Source organism: Portunus trituberculatus, chromosome 14, assembly GCF_017591435.1.
Source record: "Portunus trituberculatus isolate SZX2019 chromosome 14, ASM1759143v1, whole genome shotgun sequence".
NCBI lineage: Eukaryota > Metazoa > Arthropoda > Malacostraca > Decapoda > Portunidae > Portunus > Portunus trituberculatus.
In genome coordinates this window covers 20,132,275-20,154,098 of record NC_059268.1, presented here as the reverse complement: position 1 = coordinate 20,154,098, position 21,824 = coordinate 20,132,275, and the positions used below count along the sequence as shown (strand labels likewise).

At 40.1% G+C, this 21,824-nt stretch overlaps 3 protein-coding genes and 1 long non-coding RNA gene across 10 annotated transcripts; 2 read left to right on the top strand and 2 right to left on the bottom strand.

Moving 5' to 3' along the window:
* The first annotated feature begins 909 nt into the window (after positions 1 to 909).
* Positions 910 to 4,820, top strand: LOC123503802 (adenosylhomocysteinase-like). Its single transcript, XM_045253830.1, has 6 exons — positions 910 to 1,062; positions 1,930 to 2,102; positions 2,733 to 2,903; positions 3,165 to 3,353; positions 3,726 to 3,941; positions 4,141 to 4,820. Exons 1-6 carry the CDS (start codon positions 1,035 to 1,037, stop codon positions 4,666 to 4,668), a joined length of 1,305 nt encoding a protein of 434 aa, XP_045109765.1. The 5' UTR covers positions 910 to 1,034; the 3' UTR covers positions 4,669 to 4,820.
* LOC123503807 lies at positions 3,620 to 7,679 on the bottom strand. The gene is made up of 2 exons (XR_006674613.1): positions 6,556 to 7,679; positions 3,620 to 3,975 (listed from the first exon to the last, which is right to left on the bottom strand). It is a non-coding gene; the product is annotated as an uncharacterized LOC123503807 (long non-coding RNA).
* LOC123503803 (glutaminyl-peptide cyclotransferase-like) lies at positions 5,718 to 17,832 on the top strand. Of its 2 annotated transcripts, XM_045253831.1 has the most exons (6): positions 5,729 to 5,921; positions 10,976 to 11,119; positions 11,784 to 12,053; positions 13,479 to 13,643; positions 13,775 to 13,988; positions 14,545 to 17,832. In XM_045253831.1, exons 1-6 carry the CDS (start codon positions 5,766 to 5,768, stop codon positions 14,694 to 14,696), a joined length of 1,101 nt encoding a protein of 366 aa, XP_045109766.1. In that variant the 5' UTR covers positions 5,729 to 5,765; the 3' UTR covers positions 14,697 to 17,832. The 2 variants fall into 2 exon arrangements, with proteins under 2 accessions (XP_045109767.1, XP_045109766.1); XM_045253832.1 differs by lacking the exons at positions 13,479 to 13,643; positions 13,775 to 13,988; positions 14,545 to 17,832 and adding an exon at positions 12,758 to 13,198 and having other exon boundaries at positions 5,718 to 5,921.
* Positions 17,373 to 20,697, bottom strand: LOC123503804 (bis(5'-nucleosyl)-tetraphosphatase [asymmetrical]-like). 6 transcript variants are annotated; one of them, XM_045253835.1, is made up of 4 exons: positions 20,560 to 20,697; positions 19,211 to 19,335; positions 18,684 to 18,799; positions 17,373 to 18,552 (listed from the first exon to the last, which is right to left on the bottom strand). In XM_045253835.1, the coding sequence occupies exons 2-4, from the start codon at positions 19,323 to 19,325 to the stop codon at positions 18,352 to 18,354; spliced, it is 432 nt and encodes a 143-aa protein (XP_045109770.1). In that variant the 5' UTR covers positions 19,326 to 19,335; positions 20,560 to 20,697; the 3' UTR covers positions 17,373 to 18,351. The 6 variants fall into 6 exon arrangements, with proteins under 6 accessions (XP_045109770.1, XP_045109768.1, XP_045109769.1 ...); XM_045253833.1 differs by having other exon boundaries at positions 20,519 to 20,571; XM_045253834.1 differs by lacking the exon at positions 20,560 to 20,697 and adding an exon at positions 20,480 to 20,553.
* Positions 20,698 to 21,824: the final 1,127 nt, after the last annotated feature.

The following is a 21,824-nucleotide window of genomic DNA, read 5'->3' as shown; positions in this document are numbered from 1 at the left end:
TAATTTGTACCCTACATAGCTGCCACCGATACGACACAAGTATGACCCGCAGTCTTGTGAGTAGTGAGTCATACCGAGTTGATATATAAGAACAATGAACATCGAGAAAGAGATAGTCTATTGCTGCAAGAAGTGGGAACTACTACGAACCCATCTAACCCCGTAAAGGGAAGGACGGTAAACGAAATGATGATGACAATGAATCTGAGACCGGTTCCTGCCCAATCGATAGCATTGTGACGCATGAAGTCACAGTGAAGCAATGCTATAGGATTCTTATCTCGTTTTACATCTGGTTTTAACTGGTGGGCACACTAGTGAAGATAGATAACAGTGTAGGTATTTGTTCCGAGCACTTGAGTATGTGTGTACATTACCAAAGTCGGGTTTATCATCATGGGATCATCAGGCACGAGGGGGAAAAAAAGTGTTTTTTATTGTATCTATTTTAGTGGGAAAGTTACATTCATATAAGGGTGAATGATGAAAAAAAAACCGGTTTTTCTATGCTGTCAATTAATAGTTCACCAGAATGGTATTTTATTGTGGATGTATGAATAGAATGCCCATCCATTATAGTGGCTCTCCATTATATTAATAAAAGAACATGATTATATATCTGACAAAACAAGCAACGTACCAGTGCCACTCTCCGATCATATGTTCATATAAATTTCATAGCGTTATCTGACGGTGCCAAAGTAGAATTACACCTCGTCAAAATCTGTGATAGAGACAAGCATAAGTAGACATAAATTCACATATCACAAAGCTTGGAAACCTTAACTAAGAGATCAAACAAGATACACGAGTGCCGCTGAATCATTACTGCTGGTGCCACTGTGCCTGCCACACGGAAACAAAAATACGAAGTAGAAACTCTTGAAACCCTTCCTTACTGGCAACTGTCAAGAGCAACCCAATAAAAGCCGCAGACACGTTGGCCGCTTCCCTGTTTACCGCCAGCCTTGTTACGAGGAGGTAGTGGTCTCCTTCCTGCTACAGTTTTGGTAACCAGTAACGCCGCCGCCAACATGAGCTCCAAACCTGCCTATAAAGTGGGTGAGTGTCGCTGTGTTACGTAGTGCCACGTCTAGTGCCTCTGTACCAGAAGACAGGGCCAAGGAAGCTGCACTGAATGATTTATACTACTCGTGTGTCTTTTGTGTGTTATTTTGGTTACCGAGTGAGGACGTGGCTAGAGTATCGGGATTTGTTCAATTTTCCTTTGAGGTGATGTAAGTGAGCAGATGAATCAAATATGCATGGTGCCGTGCTGGGGGTGGCGGCGTCGCTCGGCGGGAGGCACTGAGTGGTGGTGGTGGTGGGGAATAGTGTTTCAAGAAAGGTATTTTTAGCTTTAACAACGGTGCAACTCTTCATGGGAGATAATGTTCTGAGCTTGTAACGTTCAGACATAGATAAGGCAGATGTGTACCGGCAAGTAAGGGTCATCATGTCGCCAACCGGATATTTTCTAAAAGTCTGTACACTTATTTGTTTAATGGATTGTCGAATCCCGCTTTAACGTGACGTTTGGGTGCATGAAACTGTCAGACACACAGTCACACCCTCTGTCACTGACCGAGTCCTTGAATAGTTTATGACACTGAGTAAATAAAAGGTGATAGATTTGTTAATTGTTATGCAAGATGTTACTATAATTTGAATATGATGAGATACCTAGTGACTTATTGCACCAGATTATTGTTTAGTTAATTTATTACATGCATAAATATTTTATTACATATTTCCCTTGTACTATTTTTTTATTGATGAATTTGAATATGATGAGATGGTGGTTCATTGCTTCTGATTATTAGCTGGTTAATTTATTACATGCAGATATTTAATTATATATGTTTTATGCGCTATTTATTTCATTTGTTAACAGAAATAGTCAAATCACTTAGACAATTTACTTTGCAGCTGACATCAATCTGGCTGATTTTGGCCGGAAGGAGATTATTATGGCAGAAAAGGAGATGCCTGGTCTGATGAGTCTCCGTAAGAAGTATGGAGAGACCAAGCCACTGAAGGGAGCTCGAGTGGCTGGCTGCCTCCACATGACCATCCAGACAGCAGTTCTCATTGAGACACTGGTATTTTTTTTTTTTTTTTTTTTTTTTTTTTCTTTTTTCTTTTTCTTTTTTCTTTTTCCTTTTTCTCTCCTCCTCCTCCTCCTTTTTGTTGTGTAAGAATTACTAAGTTATGGTTTCCTTATTGTGCATTTTTCTTGTATATTTCAGTAGCATAACAACTATTCACTTTATTTCATTGACTTCATTTGTATGTCTATTTTGATGTAATGAATGTCATTGTATTCACGGTCTGCCGGCATCACAAAAGATATGTAGATAAGAACTGTATTGATAGAATGAAAGGTACTTTTTCATAATAGGCCTAGCTATCCCTCGTACAACCTTCCATCCTGATACAATAATGGTTAATGTATAAATTTTAGTAGTTTTGTTTTTGCATAAGCTAAAGGTATCTTTCTATGAGGTAACGTAGGTAGTAGATAAAATGAAGGACACTCGTAATCTCCTGAGTAATCTCTACAGCAGAATTTTCCATACTTATACAATGATGCTTAAGATATGAGATGGTTATATGAAGTGGATTTGAACAGATTGTCTTATAGAAGATAAAGGTATTTTTCCATGAAGTAGCATCATCTCATCTTGCTTACTATACTGCCAAAGTAGTGAGGGATGATATGACTTTTGCAGATTGAGCTTGGTGCAGAGGTCCAGTGGTCCTCCTGCAACATCTTCAGCACACAGGACCATGCAGCAGCAGCCATTGCCAAGGCAGGGATCCCTGTGTATGCGTGGAAGGGTGAGACAGATGAGGAGTACATCTGGTGTATTGAACAGACCATCATGTTCCCTGATAACAAGGTAACAGAGCTCAGAGAAATGGAAAAAAGTTGAATGCTTTGTATGCAGATATACACTGTTATAATAATCTGTGTTTCTGGAATTTGGAGAACATTTACCTGAAGTTTATGTAATTGAGTTGTTGGTCAGGAGTTACCTTTTATTTGATTTCAGTAGACTTGTATGAAGTAGACTTAAAATTAGATAGCAAAAGATAAGACAATGAAATAGTATCTCTTAAAGAAAAGAACAGAAAAAGATACTATAAAATGTTCTTTACAGCCACTGAACATGATCCTTGATGACGGAGGTGACCTAACCAATTTGGTACACGAGAAATACACTCACTTGCTGCCTGGCATCAAGGGCATCTCAGAGGAGACCACCACTGGCGTCCACAACCTGTTCAAGATGATGCGTGAAGGCAAACTGAAGGTCCCATCATTTAATGTCAATGATTCTGTCACAAAGGTGAGCTTTGACAGATGTGAGAGAGAGGCTGAGACAGAGACAGAATTAGAATAAGTCTTAAAGTTTGCAAGTTAGTATACAGTGAAAGAGTATAATTGTGCTGATGGAGAAGAGAATGGTTGCTGCTGAAATTAACATACATAAACAAAGTGTGGCTTTGGAGGAAGTGAGGTGAAGTAGATGTAAAGAGAGCAGATGAATAGAGTGGGAGGCCTTTGTGTTATGCTAAAATAAATGCAGCTAAGAGTTTAAGTAAGAAACAGTTCTTCAGTCTTGCATCCAATGAAGATTTATTTGCCTATTTATTTACATTTAGATATATAGACATATTAAGAATAATGGCACATCTTTAATAACCATCTTTTTCTGTAGAGCAAGTTTGACAACTTGTATGGCTGCAGGGAGTCCCTCACAGATGGCATCAAGCGGGCCACTGACATCATGCTGGCGGGCAAGACCTGTGTTGTGGCAGGCTATGGAGATGTAGGCAAAGGCTCAGCTCAGTCACTGCGTGCATTTGGCGCCCGAGTCCTCATCACAGAGATTGACCCCATCAATGCTTTGCAGGCAGCTTGTGAAGGGTACCAGGTAATTGTTGAGTGCCTTTGTGTTTTGATTACCTCTACAATGAAGAAAGATTAAGTCATTAGATGGTTTTAGCTTTGGCTCAGAATGTTCTTTTCCATTATCTTAAGAGAGGATGACTGTTGCTCTTCTGCCACCCATGTACTAATTTTCCATCTGCCAGCCTTTTAGCAACTCTGATTATATTTAATTTAATTTACAGGTTACCACAATGGAAGATGCCATCAAGCAGGGTGCCTCAATCTTTGTCACTACCACTGGTTGCCGTGATATCATCACTGGCGAGCACTTCAGTGCCATGAGAGATGACTCCATCGTCTGCAACATTGGCCACTTTGACATTGAGATTGATGTTAAGTGGTTGGATGAAAACTGTGTGGAGAAAGTAAACATCAAGCCACAGGTGGACCGCTACCTCCTCAAGTCTGGCAACCATGTCATCCTGCTGGCAGAGGGTCGATTGGTGAACCTGGGTTGTGCCATGGGCCACCCATCCTTTGTCATGTCCAACTCTTTCACCAACCAGGTCCTGGCCCAGATTGAACTGTGGACCAAGCCTGGCCAGTATCCGATTGGTGTGCACTTCCTACCCAAGAAATTGGATGAGGAAGTGGCAAGTCTTCACTTGGAGCATCTAGGTGTCAAACTAACAAAGTTGACTGCTGTGCAGTCTGAGTACTTGGGTCTTCCAGTTGATGGACCTTATAAGCCAGAACATTACAGATACTAAAGATGTTAGGTAATATACTACTGTCAACCAAATAAGTCCTTTAAGTCGTTTTTGATTTATGTTTTAGTATATTTAAGATATTTTCCATTATCATACAAAAATTGCCTTTGAAGACAATATTTGTTAATGCGATGAATAAAATGAAATTGCTACATTTCACTTATTTTATCCCTTCAAGGTGGTTACTAATTCAGTATGGCAGCCTGATGGCGCTGCTTGGTCGAACAGATGTACAGTAATTTTGTAGACATGAGTTAGTCACCCATTACACCGTGTGGTGGCTTAAGCTTATAGGAAAAGCGATGTGTTAGGGGTGACTAAGGCAATGTTACACACACACACACACACACACACACATATATATATATATATATATATATATATATATATATATATATATATATATATATATATATATACACACAGTCTCTCTCTCTCTCTCTCTCTCTCTTGCAAAAAAAGAAGGTTAAGGTCACTAACATTGGCACTAATGATATCACCATGACGGGTAGAGTACATGAATGATTGTCCTACTAATAGAGTTGGAACAGGAAATCAAAGAGAAAGATACCATTTATATAACTCAAGAAATTAACAGCATTCATTGAAAACAACAAAATAATAACAGTAATGCAACTCAGGCACGCTAACACTCCATAAAAGGAACCTAGAATCTCACTTGCAAACATAACCTTCAACTTGCACAAGGCAAATGATCGCTATGGCATATCGAAATGCACGAATGAGCTGTGCTGCGATACAATAGAGAAAGCGAAAAGCTGTGACACTGTTGAAACACAACACAGCACCTCCACTACTTCCAAAAGGCTCTACTTATGAAGCTGGCACGTATTCCTTAAGGTGCTTTTATGGTTCTAGTGACAGATTAACAAAATACCTACATCATGAACGCAAGAAACAGTCCTAAGAACCCGGCCTATTATGTTTGTGGCTTTAGAAAGTAGTGATGGTGAGAGAGCAAAGTGTTTCAGAATACGTCACTTTCACTGGACAGCGAGAGCGCGACGCGTGGCGAGAGCAGGCAACGAGGCAAGGGAGGAGGAGGAGGATGGGTTGAGTAGGCGAACGTCAAGCAGATGAGCGTGGTAGTGCACAGTGTGAGGAGTACTGCCACCATGGTTCCTCGGTGGGTGTGTGTGGCTCTGCTGTACACTTTTACGGCTGTGCTAGGTAGTGCAGGCGGCCACGACGGTCAAGACAAGAGGAGCAAAGCCGTGTGGTACAGGGCGAGGGTGAGTTAAAGCATTGATTACCGCATCTGTCTCCCCCTTCACTTTAGCTGTTTGATATGTCATTGCTTTCCACCACATTCAGCTTCATTCGTTCTTCCGAGTTGCCTGGGTGTGTCATGCCTGGTGGTTTTGTAACGCCTGGTGAATGACGGGGACACGGGTCTTTTATTCCGTGAACTCCTCTTGTTTCGTTTCAAGGTAAATCTTGCATGTATCATAACCATATGTATGCCTTTCTCTTTTTATCTTGACCAGCAGGCGTTCTCGTGCATATGATATACACTTGTTGTTCAATATCGTACTCATTAAATTCTCTAAATACAGTACTGTATGAAAAGCTTTCCCTCTCTAAAAGACGTGGGTGTTTGTGGTGCCGGGCGTATGAATAGAAACGTTGAAATGATAGTATTATCGGGTCACTGGCGTTAAACATGTAAATGTCAGAGTTGTCACATTTAAGAGAGAGCATATTAATTAGTGTTATTTTATGTTGGTTATACTTAGTTGTAAAATCACTCGTTTGTTTATTTATTTTTTGTTACCATACCTGTTATTACGTAATTCTGAAACATGAGTAAATTGTATCAACAGCACACATTTTAGATAATTTTAGTATAAACATATAGGGACTGACGTGTAATCCTCGCTGTGTCTTGTCCTTAATCTCTGAATGTTCTTGCGCACATGATGTCCTTGAAGTCCCTGTCGGTAACGGAAAGCCCCAAGGATCCCCAGTGGGAGGCTGGGACAAGTTCAGGAATGTGCGTCTCGTGAAATCGCGTATGGCAGGCCCTTCCTGCCAGCACTATCTGTAAAGGTTTTCCGTGTCCCGCATGCATCAACGCACCTGCGAATGTTATCTATCATCGCATCATACATTATACTCTCCATCCCACTTGCTAGCCTCTGAAATTTTCCGTGTATCATACAAATCAACGCGTCTACGAATGTTATCCTTCATTGCTATGTATCTGCGTCTCGCTCCCAGCGCCCAGTCTTCCGTATGAATCAACGCCCTCGCCAATGCTTCAGTGTTATGCCATGTATTCACGATCGCTTTGCTTTCTTACCATGACTATTTTCAATGGCCACGAAGCGAGATGATTAGGCAGGCTTTTAGAAATCGTACGAATTTGTCACGAACTATAAGAACAACCTTAATAACCGTTGTTACTTGTTACTTCAACTAGAACCTTTTGAAAGTAGAGTAGGTGTGGCGTGTGTGTTTTCAGAATATACTCGTGTATATACGCTCAGAAAGTTTTCATTGTACCCCTTAAAATTATTGCAGCTGTATCGTGTAAAGGTCCATTGAGATGTCGGTCTCTAAGGAGAAAAAGCCAAAAGGATTATCCAAAGTTGAAGTGTCCTGTGATCTACCTTTAGTAAGAACTAGTCACAAGCTGAGGGAAATAACGCGTAAGCAGGCAGGGAGTTCCAGAGTTCTGCCACACTGTTATGTAGTAGTTACTAACGGCGTTGTACGTGGTAAATATTCATTTGGAGAGCAAGAAGTAAATAAAGTTATGCCACATGACGGTTTTGTGCTGAATTATCATTTGAAATAAAGGGATAATATTAATGTTTAGATCTGAAGTTGCTGAGTCAAAACTATATCTTTGTCGAGTGTTATACTTAATTTTCCTCACGTCAACACACCTTTGCATATTATTTATTGCTGACGCAAGTAAATTGACTTATATTAAATGGCGGTGAAGACTTACATGCGTGTACAGTATTATATGTATGTACCTGTGTGTGTGTGTGTGTGTGTGTGTGTGTATTTTTTTTTTCACCTCGGTCGCCTGCTGGTCACCCAGCCAGTCTTCCTCATTACGGAGCGAGCTCAGAGCTCATAGACCGATCTTCGGGTAGGACTGAGACCGCATCAACACAGAACATACACCGGGAAAGCGAGGCCACAACCCCTCGAGTTACATCCCGTACCTATTTACTGCTAGATGAACAGGGGCCACACATTAAGAAGCTTGCCCATTTGCCTCTCCGCTTACCGGGACTCGAACCCGGCCCTCTCGATTGTGAGTCGAGCGTGCTAACCACTACACTACGCGGTGTGTAATTCACCCAGCCAGTCTTCCCCATTACGGGGCGAACTCAGAGCTCATAGACCGATCTTCGGGAAGGACATACCGGGAAAGCGAGGCCACAACCCCTCGAGTTACATCCCGTATCTATTTACTGCTAGGTGAACAGGGGCTACACATTAATAGGCTTGCCCATTTGCCTCGCCGCGCCGGGACTCGAACCCGGCCCTCTCGATTGTAAGTCGAGCGTGCTAACCAATACACTATGCGGTGTGTGTGTGTGTGTGTGTGTGTGTGTGTGTGTTTACCTAGTTGTAGTTTTACAGGGCCTGGGCTTTATGCTCGTGTGTGTGTGTGTGTGTGTGTGTGTGTGTTGCCCTTGGCCAGTACTGTTGCATAAAAAGTAGAACATTGTCTTTCGGTTGTGTGTTTCATTCGTTAGTATCAATTTATTACATAATTAAGAAGTATTGAGAGTGCATAGAAGCTTGTGACACAAGTACACGTTACTTCCGTTCACACTTTACCTCCTTCCTATCTGTGCTCTTTTGAAATCGCGCGAGGAGGTGAAACAGAAACACGAGGGAGAAAGCCAGTAGGATGCAATCTGGCAGTGGTTGGACTTTTGCCGACTGGTTCCCAACTCCGCTATTTGTTTTACTGACACCGACTCATCTCTCCTGCTTGTGATCATACCTCTATTATTTTCGAAAGACCAACTGAAGTGACACGGGTTTCTGGGCATGTCTTTTTTTATGATTCAAATAGCAGTTTAACTCTCGATTATGCTTGATAGGGTAAGTGTCATGTGGGAGAGGCGTCAGGTGGTAGGTCTTTTAAGTGTCGATGGTGAGGACTGGGGAAGTGGCAGCTGTTGGTTAACACGTGCCACGTCAGCCACCACTCGCCTTGCCCTGTTTTCTCTCTTATTGCTTGGTTCAACGGTAACAACTCGGCTTTAATTTATGTTTTCGTTTCACTCCTAAACTCTGGAACTGTCCGCCTGTTTCTGTTTCCTCGCTTCGTGTGACAATTTGCACCAATTGTGTTCACCTCTCTGATGCAAAAGTTAACCAGTTAGTATTCTCGCTCGTTTAATACTGCTACTGGTAAACTAGAACTCTTGTCTGCTTCTGTATTACCCCTTTTCTACATATGATGAACTCTTTAAGGAGGGAGGTTTTCACGACACTGTTCTTTCTAGCTTTAGATAATCCTAGAGGCTATTTATTTACTGTTTGGAGATTACAGCACCTTCCTTGGATTTTCCCCCTAGTCTTTTCGTTGCCCTTGACTTCATTCTTCTTTTTTTTTTATGGCATTGAATTACTTCGTACTATGGAGTAATTGCTGTGCCGCCATCAATAAAATCGGGGGTGGACGGGGGAATTGATGAAAAGGCAGGTGTTCATAGCAGGTGTTAGGCACTAGCACGTGAGTGTATGTATGTGTATTTGTGACCAGACTATGTTACACGTTCTAAGAGTTTGTTTGTTTTGTAAATGAGAGGTCTGGCCAAGAACAGCGTAAATTACGAAAGAAAAAAAAGTTGGCTGAGGTGCTGGTTCCAGAAAAGAAGTCAGTTTTTTTTCTAGCCGAAATTAGAGAAGTGTCTTAAGAACTCCCTCACGAAAGAGTATAAAATAGTAACGGGGGAAATACAGAAGCAATCAGGGAATTCCAAAGTGTAGTTAGTGTACCAGAGGCAGGGTATGCTGAAACGCTCTGCTCTCTCGATCACTTTTTTTTTTTTTTCTAAGGCCACAGAGAGTATTTGTTGTATTCTCAATAGTATTTCACTTGTTAGCAATGTATAAGTATTGTTAATCTGTCATTAGAACCGCAAAAATATCTCTAGGAAACTTATATATATATATATATATATATATATATATATATATATATATATATATATATATATATATATATCGCTTCAACTCGAGTCTTGAAAGCAGTGGTGTCACTGGTGTGGCGCAGAAGTGTTTCATAATGGTTCCCAGAGAGCAACTTGGGCCATTATCACCACTTGCCGTCCCGTGAACCCCGTGGAGTATATAGCAACTTCCAGCAGAGTCAGTAAGTCTCCTGCTGTTCTGTATTGGAGGTCGAAATTAAGAGAGAGAGAGAGAGATGCAAGCGCCAGCCACTCGAGCGAAACATCATCTCGTTTCTCTAATTACCTGTCCATCAGTCTTTTTACCATGCCCAGACTGCCATTCATTTGACATTTCATTTTTTTTTTTTTTATTTATTTATTTATTATTATTATTATTAATTTTTTTTTTTTTTTTTTTTTTTACATCTTCAAACCTCATTTGTGGAATGTTGGCTCGTATTCTGAAATATCTCTGCGCCATGCCTCCTGTATTTTCAGACGGTATGCCGCTCGAGTTGATGTGCGCTCGACTTAACCACAGGTACCTATTTTCAAAAGGGTATAATTGAGTACTCGTTTTTCAGAGGGTATATTTTATGGTTTTAGTAGTGTCATATTAACGTCAATTTTATTGCTTTTTAAAATAGTATTGGTGGAATTAAGTTACATGTGGTTTTCAAGGATGTATTTACGGTCCTTCTACGTAAAACTGAGGTAGATAGATGAACATGATTTCTATATTATCAAGAGAGGGAATCGGAATCGCTCCGTGGCCCATGAAATGCGTGTGAGAGAGCGGCAGGATGTTTCATGAGTTCATTACTTAGGCATATTTACTATTATTATTATTATTATTATTATTATTATTATTATTATTATTATTATTATTATTATTATTATTAGTAGTAGTAGTAGTAGTAGTAGTAGTAGTAACATAGCTTTTACTACTGCGACTACTACTGCGACTACTACTACTACTACTACTACTACTACTACTACTACTACTACTACTACTACAGGACCTCCAATACTATGCCTAATGACTTTTTGAACCTTCCCTTAATTTCTTTTCTTGACATTATTAGTTTGTGCACAAGTGTTCATGTTCTTATGTTACTGTGTTCTTGTTACAGCTTGAGCATGAAGGTTCCGGCCTGAGCAATGAGCAGCTTCGTACAATTGCAGCGATGGAGGACATGAAGCACTTCAGGAAGATGCTGGCTCCCATCCTGGTGCCTCGAGTAGTGGGCACAGAAGGCCACACCAGAGTTAGGCAGGTCAGTCTCTGTGTGTGTGTGTTTATCTAGTTGTGGTTTACAGAAGAGGGAGTAATTTCATAGTGTCTCATCTATATCCATCATCCAGTGTGTGTGTGTGTGTGTGTGTGTGTGTGTGTGTTTCACTGTTTGATCTGCTGCAGTCTCTGACTACGGAATGAGCTCAGAGCTCATTATTTCCGATCTTCGGATAGGCCTGAGACCAGGCACACACCACACACCGGGACAACAAGGTCACAACTCCTCGATTTACATCCCGTACCTACTCACTGCTAGGTGAACAGGGGCTACACGTGAAAGGAGACACACCCAAATATCTCCACCTGGCTGGGGAATCGAACCCCGGTCCTCTGGCTTGTGAAGCCAGTGCTCTAACCACTGAGCTACTGGGTGTGTGTGTGTGTGTGTGTTCCCATGTATTAGTATGTTACTGTACTGTAGTGTAGCATTAAGTGTACATTAGGTAGAAAGATACATTTTTTATTTTGGAGTGTGAAGGAAGGTCAGAGAGAGAGAGATGAATAAGGATGATAGATGATAATGTATGTTGCTTCTCTTATTTTCATATGTTCTTGTGTAATGTAGACGCTTGTTTTCCAATCTGGATATGATACAAGAAGCTTTAATAATAGCATACATCAACACAAGCTTTTATATCTTCCAGCACCTCATGAACACTATGAACAGCTTGGGATGGACAGTGGAGGAAGACAGTTTTGACAGCAACACACCTGTGGGTCGCAAGACATTCACCAACGTGATAGCCACTCTGAACCCTGATGCTCCTCGACACCTCAACCTGGCGTGTCACTACGACTCAAAGCTGGACCGTGAAGGGCAATTCGTTGGTGCCACAGACTCTGCTGTTCCCTGTGCTATGCTGCTAAACCTTGCCTTCGTCATGAGGGAAGCTCTCAGTCAGCACTCTAAACTGGTGAGTAGGTTGTATGTTCTTAGTTATTATGGTGAGTTATATGTTGTAGATTGTGAGTAGATGATTGTTTTGTACTTGCTATTAATCATTTGTGGGCTGCCATGGTACCACTATGCAAAATTGCCTGTGCCACTAATGGGTAGAAGCTTAACAAGGCTTCCCTCATGTACTTTTCAAGTATGCCTACAGGCACTATAGGCCATAACATAAAAAATAAAAAAAACAGTGGGATCATGTGTGATTTGGAGGCTGCAAGGTTCTCAAACGCATGGGTTTGAATCCTTGCCACTGTCTGAGATTAGGAAAGGTTTCCACTCTGGGTAACAGTTCCCATAAGCCAAAACAAAGTCCTCTGTCAGGAGGCACTGTCCTAGCCATAACAGAATAGGGAAACTGGATGTGAAAACTAAAAAATTTTGCTATTAATCATGTGTCGTGTTGTAGGTGGGAAGTCAATATCATGTTATGTGTCCTAGATATAGAGTATAGATGACTAGATTCTTACTTATTATTTTGTTATGTGTCATAGGTTAATGGGTCCACTCCAAACTAACTCTCCAGAAAAGAAAGAATGAAAAAAGTAAATGAGGCCAGAAATCAACTATACTTGAGGAAATCCTAAAGCAAAGACTTGAGATAATGTAGAAATGTACAAGCCAAGAGATGGTGTCTTGAGGTGTTCCAAGTTGTTGCTTTGTTTATAGTGTTTGAAGACAGTGACCAAGGTGAATACAAGAAGGAGAATGATGGCAAAATTTAGAAGGAGAAGAAGAAGGAAGTTGAAGGCAAAATTTAGAAGAAGAAGGAAAATGAACTCAGAATTTAAAAGAAGAAAGAAACCAGATATCCAAAGAAACCTTCCACCAGGCTGTACCAAGAGGAAAAAGCAAATGTTACAGAGGAAGCTTAAAATTGCATCAAAAACTGTGAATGTGACTTGGCAAGGTGGTGGTGGGCCAAGGGACAGACATAGCTGGTTAAGGCAACTGTCATATCCTTTCCAGCCACTGAGACAATTGGGGAGAATCAAGTGTTGTTCAGATAATGGAAGTCAGTATAAGGTGTCATTTGTTCCCAATGTTGTAAGTATTCCTCTCTCACTTTTAGCTGAAGGGAAAGGTGAAGAGTGACTTATTGGTTGCTAAATGAGAGGATTTGGTAGAAAAAAGAAATAGCACAGAGTGGATTGAAAATTTGCCTGCACTTTTATTATCAGTTACAATTTTTCCATTGTAATTTAACATCAAGTTGTTTTAACACTGGTGCCTGATGCCTTCCAGCACTCACATAATTTTGAGTTGCTTCAACAGATGTACAGTACTGTACACTCTCAGTGTCATTCTTTGTATGCATCCATCTTTCACTGTGTTTCTTTCTCCATGCTTCTTAAATTTCAATAGATTAAATTATGCACTCTCTTTTCAGCAATCAGACCTGACTATTCGACTTATCTTCATTGATGGAGAAGAAGCATTCAGATTTTGGTCAGACACAGACTCGCTGTATGGTGCGCGGCACATGGCTGCAAACCTTGAGGGTCGGGCTTACCCCACCAACAATGCCGTTGGCACAAACGAGCTTCACCGGATGGTAATGATTCTCGTTCTTGAGTAAAGGTTTTGTTTGTCATGCTAGATTTGCAATACCTTTTATATATTCTAGAATGAAGTTTCAAAATATTGATTTACAGCTCCTCTGATAAAACTGTTTATTTATTTCAGGACTTGTTTGTTTTACTTGATCTTTTGGGAACTGCTGATGTTAGATTCTTCAACTATTTTGAGGAGACCAGTCCGTGGTACATGCGTCTGGTGTCCTATGAACGGCGTCTGAGGGAGATGCAACTCCTTCATGCCAGGAAGAATTATATCTTCCAAAATAGAGACTTATTTAATGCTGGCATTCAGGATGACCACATTCCATTCTTAAAACGAGGTAAGTCAACAATGAGTTGTTTTCATCTGCCCTGTTTGGCTTTTCTCTAACCAGTCACAGTTTTAAAAGTCCTGTTTGTCTTAAACATAACTAATGTACATCAGTTGTGGTATTACATGCAAATTTATTTTAGAGGACCATAAAGGATTCCTTGAATGAAAGAACTGAAATATTAATAATACAACTCATTAGTTTACAGAAATAAATTTAAGTTTTGCATGAACTGCGAGGCATGTGTACATTCACTTGTGTGGTCAGTTGCGGTTACAGAGAATATTGAAGTCTTGATTAAGAGGCATTACAAACAGTCTGTACTAAGTTTTGTGGGCTGAATTTTCCCATTATTCATATCAATCTTGTAGTACACCTTATTTTGCTTAAGCACATTCCATAAAGGCAAAAATATCAGGGACCATGAAAGTTTTGTGTCAATCAACAACTGTATTCTCTGGAGTTCAAGAAAATTACAAGTATGAGTAGATATACCATAACAATGACTCATCTTAGTGATCTCTTACTGTTGCATTAAGAGGTTAATGTGTGGGTGATCTTGCAGGTGTGCCAGTGCTGCATTTGATTCCAGTGCCTTTCCCTAAAGTGTGGCACAAAAACACTGATCGAGAGGATGCATTGCACTACGGAACCATCGAAAGTCTCAACAAGCTAATGCGCACTTTTGTTGCCGATTATCTCCACTTGGTGCTATAGGAATTCACCCGGAACACAGCCTTACATGATGACCTGTGACCCTTTACGTTGGATATCTTAGTGCTGTATTTACTACACCTATTTCTCATTATATGTGGATTCATGGTATGTGGTTCTTGAGTAGGCTAAAGATTTATCTCGGCTCACATATAGGATAGATAAGGAGCCCAGTATGAGAGGGTAACATTTCACTCAAGGACCTAAGGAACCTTATAAGGAAATCTAGGAGCCCAGTGGGAAAGGGGGTAACATTTCACTCAAGGACCTTAGGAACTATATAAGGAAATCTATGTTCAAAATCAAACTTCCCCCACCAAACAACAGCAACAAAAATCTTCAAAATTACTTACTCTACCACCATCTGAAGGCTCAAATGACACTTCCTCTTTCTTCCACACCATGCCTCCACCATACTTCTCTCATGTTACTGGTGCATTGTAGTGTTGTATTGGTGAACTGTTAGGAAGAAAAGTGTCTGGATTAACAAGGGGGTTAGGTCAAAATTGAGTCATGAAATATAAAACTAATTACATGTTCACACTACACCAGAGCTTCATAGAATCTCCTCCTTTGTTCACCACCCTGGAGTAAAGAGTTGTCACCATTTATGTCTCCCAGGTTTTTTTTTCTCTTACATCTTCCTCTATGACTCCCAATTTTTTTTCAATTCTTCTATAATTCCCTCTATAGTTCTATGATCTCCTTTGTTAACTTTCCTGGAGTAAGGAGTTGGTACCATTTATGTCTCCCAGGTTTTTTTTTCTCTTACATCTTCCTCTATGACTCTCAATCTTTGCAATTCTTCTATAATTCCATGCCTCCATCTCACTCTGTCTTCCTTCTTCTGATCCTTTCCCCATAGTTTGTTTACTCTAGACTTTTTAACTGGCTGTTACTCTTTTCTTCTTGCTGTGTAACCAAACTTTACACCTTCCTATCTTATCCTTCTCTCTTCTTCACTTTGTAGATGTTCAAAGTTCCGCATGTAATGAGAACTAGGTGTGCATACTTAAATTGTTGTGTAATTAGTACAGTGTGCTTTATTTTTTCATATGGATGAGTAATACTAACAATTTTTTTTTTAATGATTTGGGAAAAAATGTTAGAGTTGGAGATTATCATCTTTCTTTTATTTTTCTAAAGGGGATCATCAAGCTGTGTTCTGGAGAAGTTGAAGTGTGTTTGTCTGATACTTGGTGCACCTTGAATAATTTTGAGGTTTTAAAAGTATAGCAGATTCTGATCATAATATCTAGGCATAACTGTTATTATTGCTTTACGTTGATTCATCATCATATTTTGCAGATATGTTATTTTTAGCGTTTTTCTCTATCATTCAAAGTAGTAATTTATTGATAAAAGTGACTCCATTGTTGACTATCTGTCTGTATCAGACCCATATTCAGAAATGCTTTGCTCTCTCACCATGACTATTTTCCAAGACCACTTCAACTAGAGCTTATAAAAGTAATGGAGGTGTGGTGCAGAAGTGCTTCTAAATATGTTCTTTAGTGGGAGGAGGGAGAATATAAAGGAGCATGTCTTCAGTTCCTAAAACTCCACCCTGCTATGCTCACCTGTTAACAATGTGCAGGGAATAACATATTGACAGTATTCTTCTGGTGAGAAGAGCATGTAGCACCTTTTGAGAGATAACTATAATGTTTTTAGAAATGCTACATTGAATTAGAAAGAAAATTTACATGAGCTTAGAATGAAAGCTTTACTTCATTGTGTGTGTGTGCGTGTGCGTGTGTGTGCAATTTAGTATGCCAGAAGATGTATGTAATTTGCTCGTCAAAAAGAGAGGGTTAAATTGCACTTAATTATAGATAGTGCCCCAGTTTGGTAGTTTGTGTATTAAATGGGATATGGTAACAGTGTGGACACAGCGTAAGGAAATATTCTGAAGTGACAAATTAGTACTAACCAAGCATGATTTCATATATACTGCTCGAGTAGAATGGTTGTAGCAATGTGAGGTGTGATGAAGAATTGGAAACTTAATACAAAGTAAAGAGGCAGCAAGAGTTGGGAGGATATAGGAGTAAACATTGAGGGAGTTTGTATGTCATGTTTAGGATCCCAGCTTCACTAATAGGGGGTGTTACATTCATTCTTGTGACCATATTTGATACTTGCTTGTGACTTCATTATGGACTCAAAAGCATCTCATTTTGTCAGAATTGAGATATTAACTAAGGAGACACAGCAGTAAAGCAGATGAGGTGTCTTCAGGAGCAATCGTACTTTAAAAGGACACTACATTACTAAGGTCATCAAGAAAGTTAAGGCAACTATTTATGAAAAAAGAAATGACTTGTGCATAATAAACAATGAATCGTTGTCATAAGCGCACAATGGTAGCAGATTGTTTGTGATATATTTAAAGGAACAGCATTTGAAGTGTTCCAGTCATGGCAGAAATCGAGGGAACTGGCTGTGTTTTGCTGCACAATGTGGTGGAAGGTCAATTTTATTGTTAGTATCTGCTTTTTGTTGATGTGTTTTGATCACACCTTATATTGTACTTACTTAAGTGACTAACTTTACCACAGATATAGTTCCATGATTTTATATATAGTGTATATATCATATATTATACTAAATGGCAACTCAGTAGTAATCATAGATATAAATTTTATATTGGGTTAGGGATGGAAATTATATACATAGTTTAACAAAGGCACATTTTATTTTGCTACTTTTAGGATTGCTAAAATTTAGAACAGTAAAGTATGCATGGACTAGATTCATAAAAAAGAATGGCAAAAAGTACATTAACACAGTTTTACAATACTCAACCTGGAGGGCAAGTCACTGCCTGAAAGTTTGGCATCATTACAAAGATATTAATACAACTTTGCTCATCTCTACCTATCTCTCTGGCCTGGCCAGAATTCTTAATCATACTGTTAGATGTATACACTCCTTGCACATTAATTATTAGTTATCCAATGTACTGACTGTTTTCATCATTATTTGATACTTGTTCAACTCAAAGATGGTCATAGCAACATTATTCTAGGGTTGCATGTAGAAAAAAAAAATGTAAACAGGTTCCTAACTTTGTTACAGCAGCAAAAATGAACATGAAATGAAAATGAAATGAAAATAAAATGATTCTTAAAAACAAGACACCAGGTCTCACTGACAATTATTCCCTTAACTAGTTAGTAGCTCTTCAAATGCAGAACTTCCTATTCACTGGTAAACGTGGTACAGGTTGTTGGTCTCAAGCAGCTGTGTTTTGTCCCACTGCTTTTTGTGGTGGTAGGCATTGTTCAAGTCTGCCTCCTAATGATGGACTTTGGTCTTGGCATTTGGGAACTATTACTGCAAGTGGATGCCCTTCTTAACCTCAAACTGTGGCCAGGATTCAAACCTGTGCATCTCGGGACTCCTTGGCTTGTAATCCTTTCAGTACCATTTGATGCATCTTTCCTTGTTCACTAACAACTTTGGGATGTTTTCCTTGTTCTACAGTCACTTCCAAACATTGTACTGGCTACAAATTGCAAAATATATTCTTTCAAGTCCCTCCTCGTAGATACTTATAGAAATTTCTTGCATTGCTGCTTGTGGTGTGAATGGTATATTGCGGTGAAAAGGTTACATTACAACAAGTCCAATATCACTAAATAATTAAAATTAACTAGCTTAAATACTCTTGAAGAAAAGTATCACATTTCTGGAGGGAAGACACCATCTCAGGGAAGGCAGCAAGAGCACATGCCTCTGCCAGTCCAGCCCAGCGGTAATCCACATGCTCGTCAGACAAGACTACTGATGCTGTGGTGTTCTTCAGCTCAGCCGCCCAGTAAACCACGGTCTTGGGTCTGTTGTTCACTCTGTACTGTTGAGGAAACAGCTTTGCTATTCAATCTTAAACTTCTTGTTATTACTGAAAATATTACAAAGAATACTGATAATTATCTTAAAATGAAACAGCATTATAAATACCATGAAATGTATAAAAGACCATACCTTCAATACACTTTCAAAACCTTCAATTACTCCGATGTCCTTCTCGTGAAGTCCTGCCTCCTCTTCCGTTTCCCTAAAGGCAGCCTGCAGTTCATTTTCGCCAGGATCCACATGGCCTAAACACATGAGAAAAAAACTTGGTTACATAACTCAGGCAAGTAAACAGGGGTCAAATTAAACCTAACTGTCTTCAACCTCTCTGTCTTTTTAACACATTGGAATCAAGAGGATTTTGTCTTAACTGTTTTTGGGCTCACTCTCTCTCAAGCAAGTAGGGATCAAAAGGATTTCATCTTGTCAACCTCTCTCCTCTAACTGACTGTCTTCAGTTCTCTTTTACCATTTTCTACCCTATTATCATATTAACTAATCTTTTGATCTTGCTCACTGCCTCCCTTCCTTCTGTGGGTTTGCTTTTACCTGACCATTATAATGTTCACTTCTCTAATGCAAGATTAAACCATTATTTCTATCTCCCATCCATTTTTCTGGAGTGAATGATAGTTACATAATGGTGAGCAACAAACCTTTGGGTGGTGTCCAGTGTGCCTCCTTCCTAGAAGACTGAAGCAGGAGGTACTCCACTCCTGATGTGGCTCTGCGGAAAATTATCAATCCAGCAGCTCTGACCTCCCCACTCATGCTGTTCTGTCTGGGAGAATAATTTGAAAATAATAAGACCAAAATGCCTCATTAGGTAGTTACAGTATATACAGCCAGTGAAGGTAATGATAATGCTATACAATGAAATCCAAGTGCCTCTAGATATTAGTACAAAAAAAGCACCCCATTTGACACTTGTAAGGGACTTCATGAAGCACAAGATCACCAGGAAATGTATAGAGTGTGGCACCAAGGGACATTATTTCAACTTTTAAAGAAATTTGTGCTAGAGGGAAATTTTTAAGGAAATGTAAAAAATCTTGAGAAATTTAAGGAAATCTGGCTCAGTAAGGAATGGTTCTAAGGAAATATCAATGTATATATGTATGCACTTGTACACAATAAACCTTTCATAATAACACACTTAGGAGACCAACACATACTCCCAAACACACCAAAACGGCTCCCACACATCCAAATCTCTTAAAACACTGAGAACTAACCCAAATCAACCTCAAAACACCATGCAAGACCTCTAAACATCAACAAACTCACTAGAAACACACAATATACACCAGAACCATCCCCACATTGCAAAACACATACCACACACAACCAAAGCACTTAAAACACTCAAAACTAACCTAAAACACACTTAAAATAGCAAAAAAGCAATTCCAAAACTCACTAGAAACGCCCAGTATACACCCAACCATCATCACATATACCCAAGACAACCAACATACCCTCAAACCACTCAAAACATTCAAAACTAACCCAAAACACTACGCAACACCTCAATATATCCCAAAATACACCCATACTCACTAGAAACATCCAGTATACACTAAAACCACCCCGGCACACATCCAAGACACCCCACACATACCTAATCCGTTTATGGCGCTCAATAATATCCCACAACACTCTCGAAACACTTCAAAATGCCGCCAAACATGCATAAAACTCACTAGAAACACCTAATACACACCAAAAACACCTCCACACACGTCAGGACCATTTAAAACACTCAAAATTAACCCAAAATACCATATAACCTCTCACAGAGGCCCACAAACACACTCAGAACACACCTAAATACTCAAACACATCTCCACATCACACTCGATACGTAATATATATTCAAAAACATCTTACATACACTGAAAATACACAAATTATACCCAAAATACCTTGCAACACTAATAAACACACATAAAACCAAAGTATACCCAAAAGACACCAAATTCAATGTAAAGAACGGCAACATTACAAGGGAGGCTTAGCTAAATATTGTGGCTTGACTCTTTCTCCTCTTCTGCTGTCCTTTCTACTTTCTTCTTCGTCCTCCTCCTTTGTTTCTTCCTTCTATTGCTTCTATCTACATGCCTGAGTCCCACGCGGCCGGAAACTGAAGAAAGAGTGGTATCACTGAGTCAGTTATCAATGAGTATTGACCATTGACCACAATTATTTTGTTTTTATTATCATGAATACATGCATACATACATACATACTACATACACAAGAAGATAATCAATATGATGAAAATTTGGTAATGCATTATATATATCAGAGACAGACAGACATAAAATGATGCAGCACTATGCCACGGTTGATGAAAAATAACGGCACTAACTACCCTAACGGCCTCAGCCGTCAAGGACGAATGACCAAATCTATAGGGATGCTGACAGTTGACTTGACACCTTCCTCACACAACTGAGAGGCCCCGCGTTCGATTCCTAAGCGGGATGAGATAATTTGGGCTTGTCTGTAATATTCGTACACTTAATCCTATGTGTAGTAGTAGTAGTAGTAGTAGTAGTAGTAGTAGTAGTAGTAGTAGTAGTAGTAGTAGTAGTAGTAGTAGTAGTAGTAGTAGTAGTAGTAGTAGTAGTAGTAGTAGTAGTAGTAGTAGTAGTAGCAGCAGCAGCAGCAGCAGTAGTAGTAGTAGTAGTAGCAGTAGCAGTAGTAGTAGTAGTAGAAGTAGAAATGCAATGGTAAAATGCCGGCCAACTGCAGTGTTACTGCACCGCCAGACGCCAGTCCGCCAGACCGCCACCCGTCCCGGCCACCGATCCGCCGTGTGGTGCCGACACATTATTCATTCTTAGCGGTAGGAAGCAGCAGAGTCCCGGCACAGACGCTAGACGGTACAAGCGTCAAGCGGTACCGGAAATGATGCCGGCACATTCAGTCGTACCAGTACAGACGCGTCTCGCCGAGCTACCGAGACCGCGCCGACGCGCCAGGGCAGCCAGTCGGTACCAGTGTGGAGCGGTACCGAGAGTGAGAATGACTCAATGTTACCGTCTTACCCATCACCGCTCGCCTTGAGCCACCTCCACGCTGTATACAATTTGCTCAGTACCGTTTCGGCTATTTACCGGTACAGTACCGTTAAGGCTGGTACTGGTACCGGAACTTGCCCACCAGTCCGTGAGCCGCGCTGCACTTGGCAGGACAAGGCGCTGGCCGTGAGGGACAGTGAGTGGTGGAGATGAAGATAGTGATATCTATAGTAGCGAAGAGAAT

What these genes read in the sequence shown, in the direction of transcription:
- LOC123503802 (XM_045253830.1), top strand. Translation starts at nt 1,035, where the DNA reads ATGAGCTCCAAACCTGCCTATAAAGTGG. An exon ending in TCATGTTCCCTGATAACAAG is followed by an intron (nt 2,904 to 3,164) that starts GTAACAGAGCTC and finishes TGTTCTTTACAG; the next exon opens with CCACTGAACATGATCCTTGA. An exon ending in TCAATGATTCTGTCACAAAG is followed by an intron (nt 3,354 to 3,725) that starts GTGAGCTTTGAC and finishes CTTTTTCTGTAG; the next exon opens with AGCAAGTTTGACAACTTGTA.
- LOC123503803 (XM_045253831.1), top strand. Translation starts at nt 5,766, where the DNA reads ATGAGCGTGGTAGTGCACAGTGTGAGGAGTACTGCCACCATGGTTCCT. An exon ending in CCGTGTGGTACAGGGCGAGG is followed by an intron (nt 5,922 to 10,975) that starts GTGAGTTAAAGC and finishes TTCTTGTTACAG; the next exon opens with CTTGAGCATGAAGGTTCCGG. An exon ending in TCAGTCAGCACTCTAAACTG is followed by an intron (nt 12,054 to 13,478) that starts GTGAGTAGGTTG and finishes CTCTCTTTTCAG; the next exon opens with CAATCAGACCTGACTATTCG.
- LOC123503804 (XM_045253833.1), bottom strand. Translation starts at nt 20,556, where the DNA reads ATGTTGCCGTTCTTTACATTGAATTTGGTGTCTTTTGG. An exon ending in ACACTGGACACCACCCAAAG is followed by an intron (nt 18,800 to 19,210) that starts GTTTGTTGCTCA and finishes TCATGTGTTTAG; the next exon opens with GCCATGTGGATCCTGGCGAA. An exon ending in GTTTTGAAAGTGTATTGAAG is followed by an intron (nt 18,553 to 18,683) that starts GTATGGTCTTTT and finishes TTTCCTCAACAG; the next exon opens with TACAGAGTGAACAACAGACC.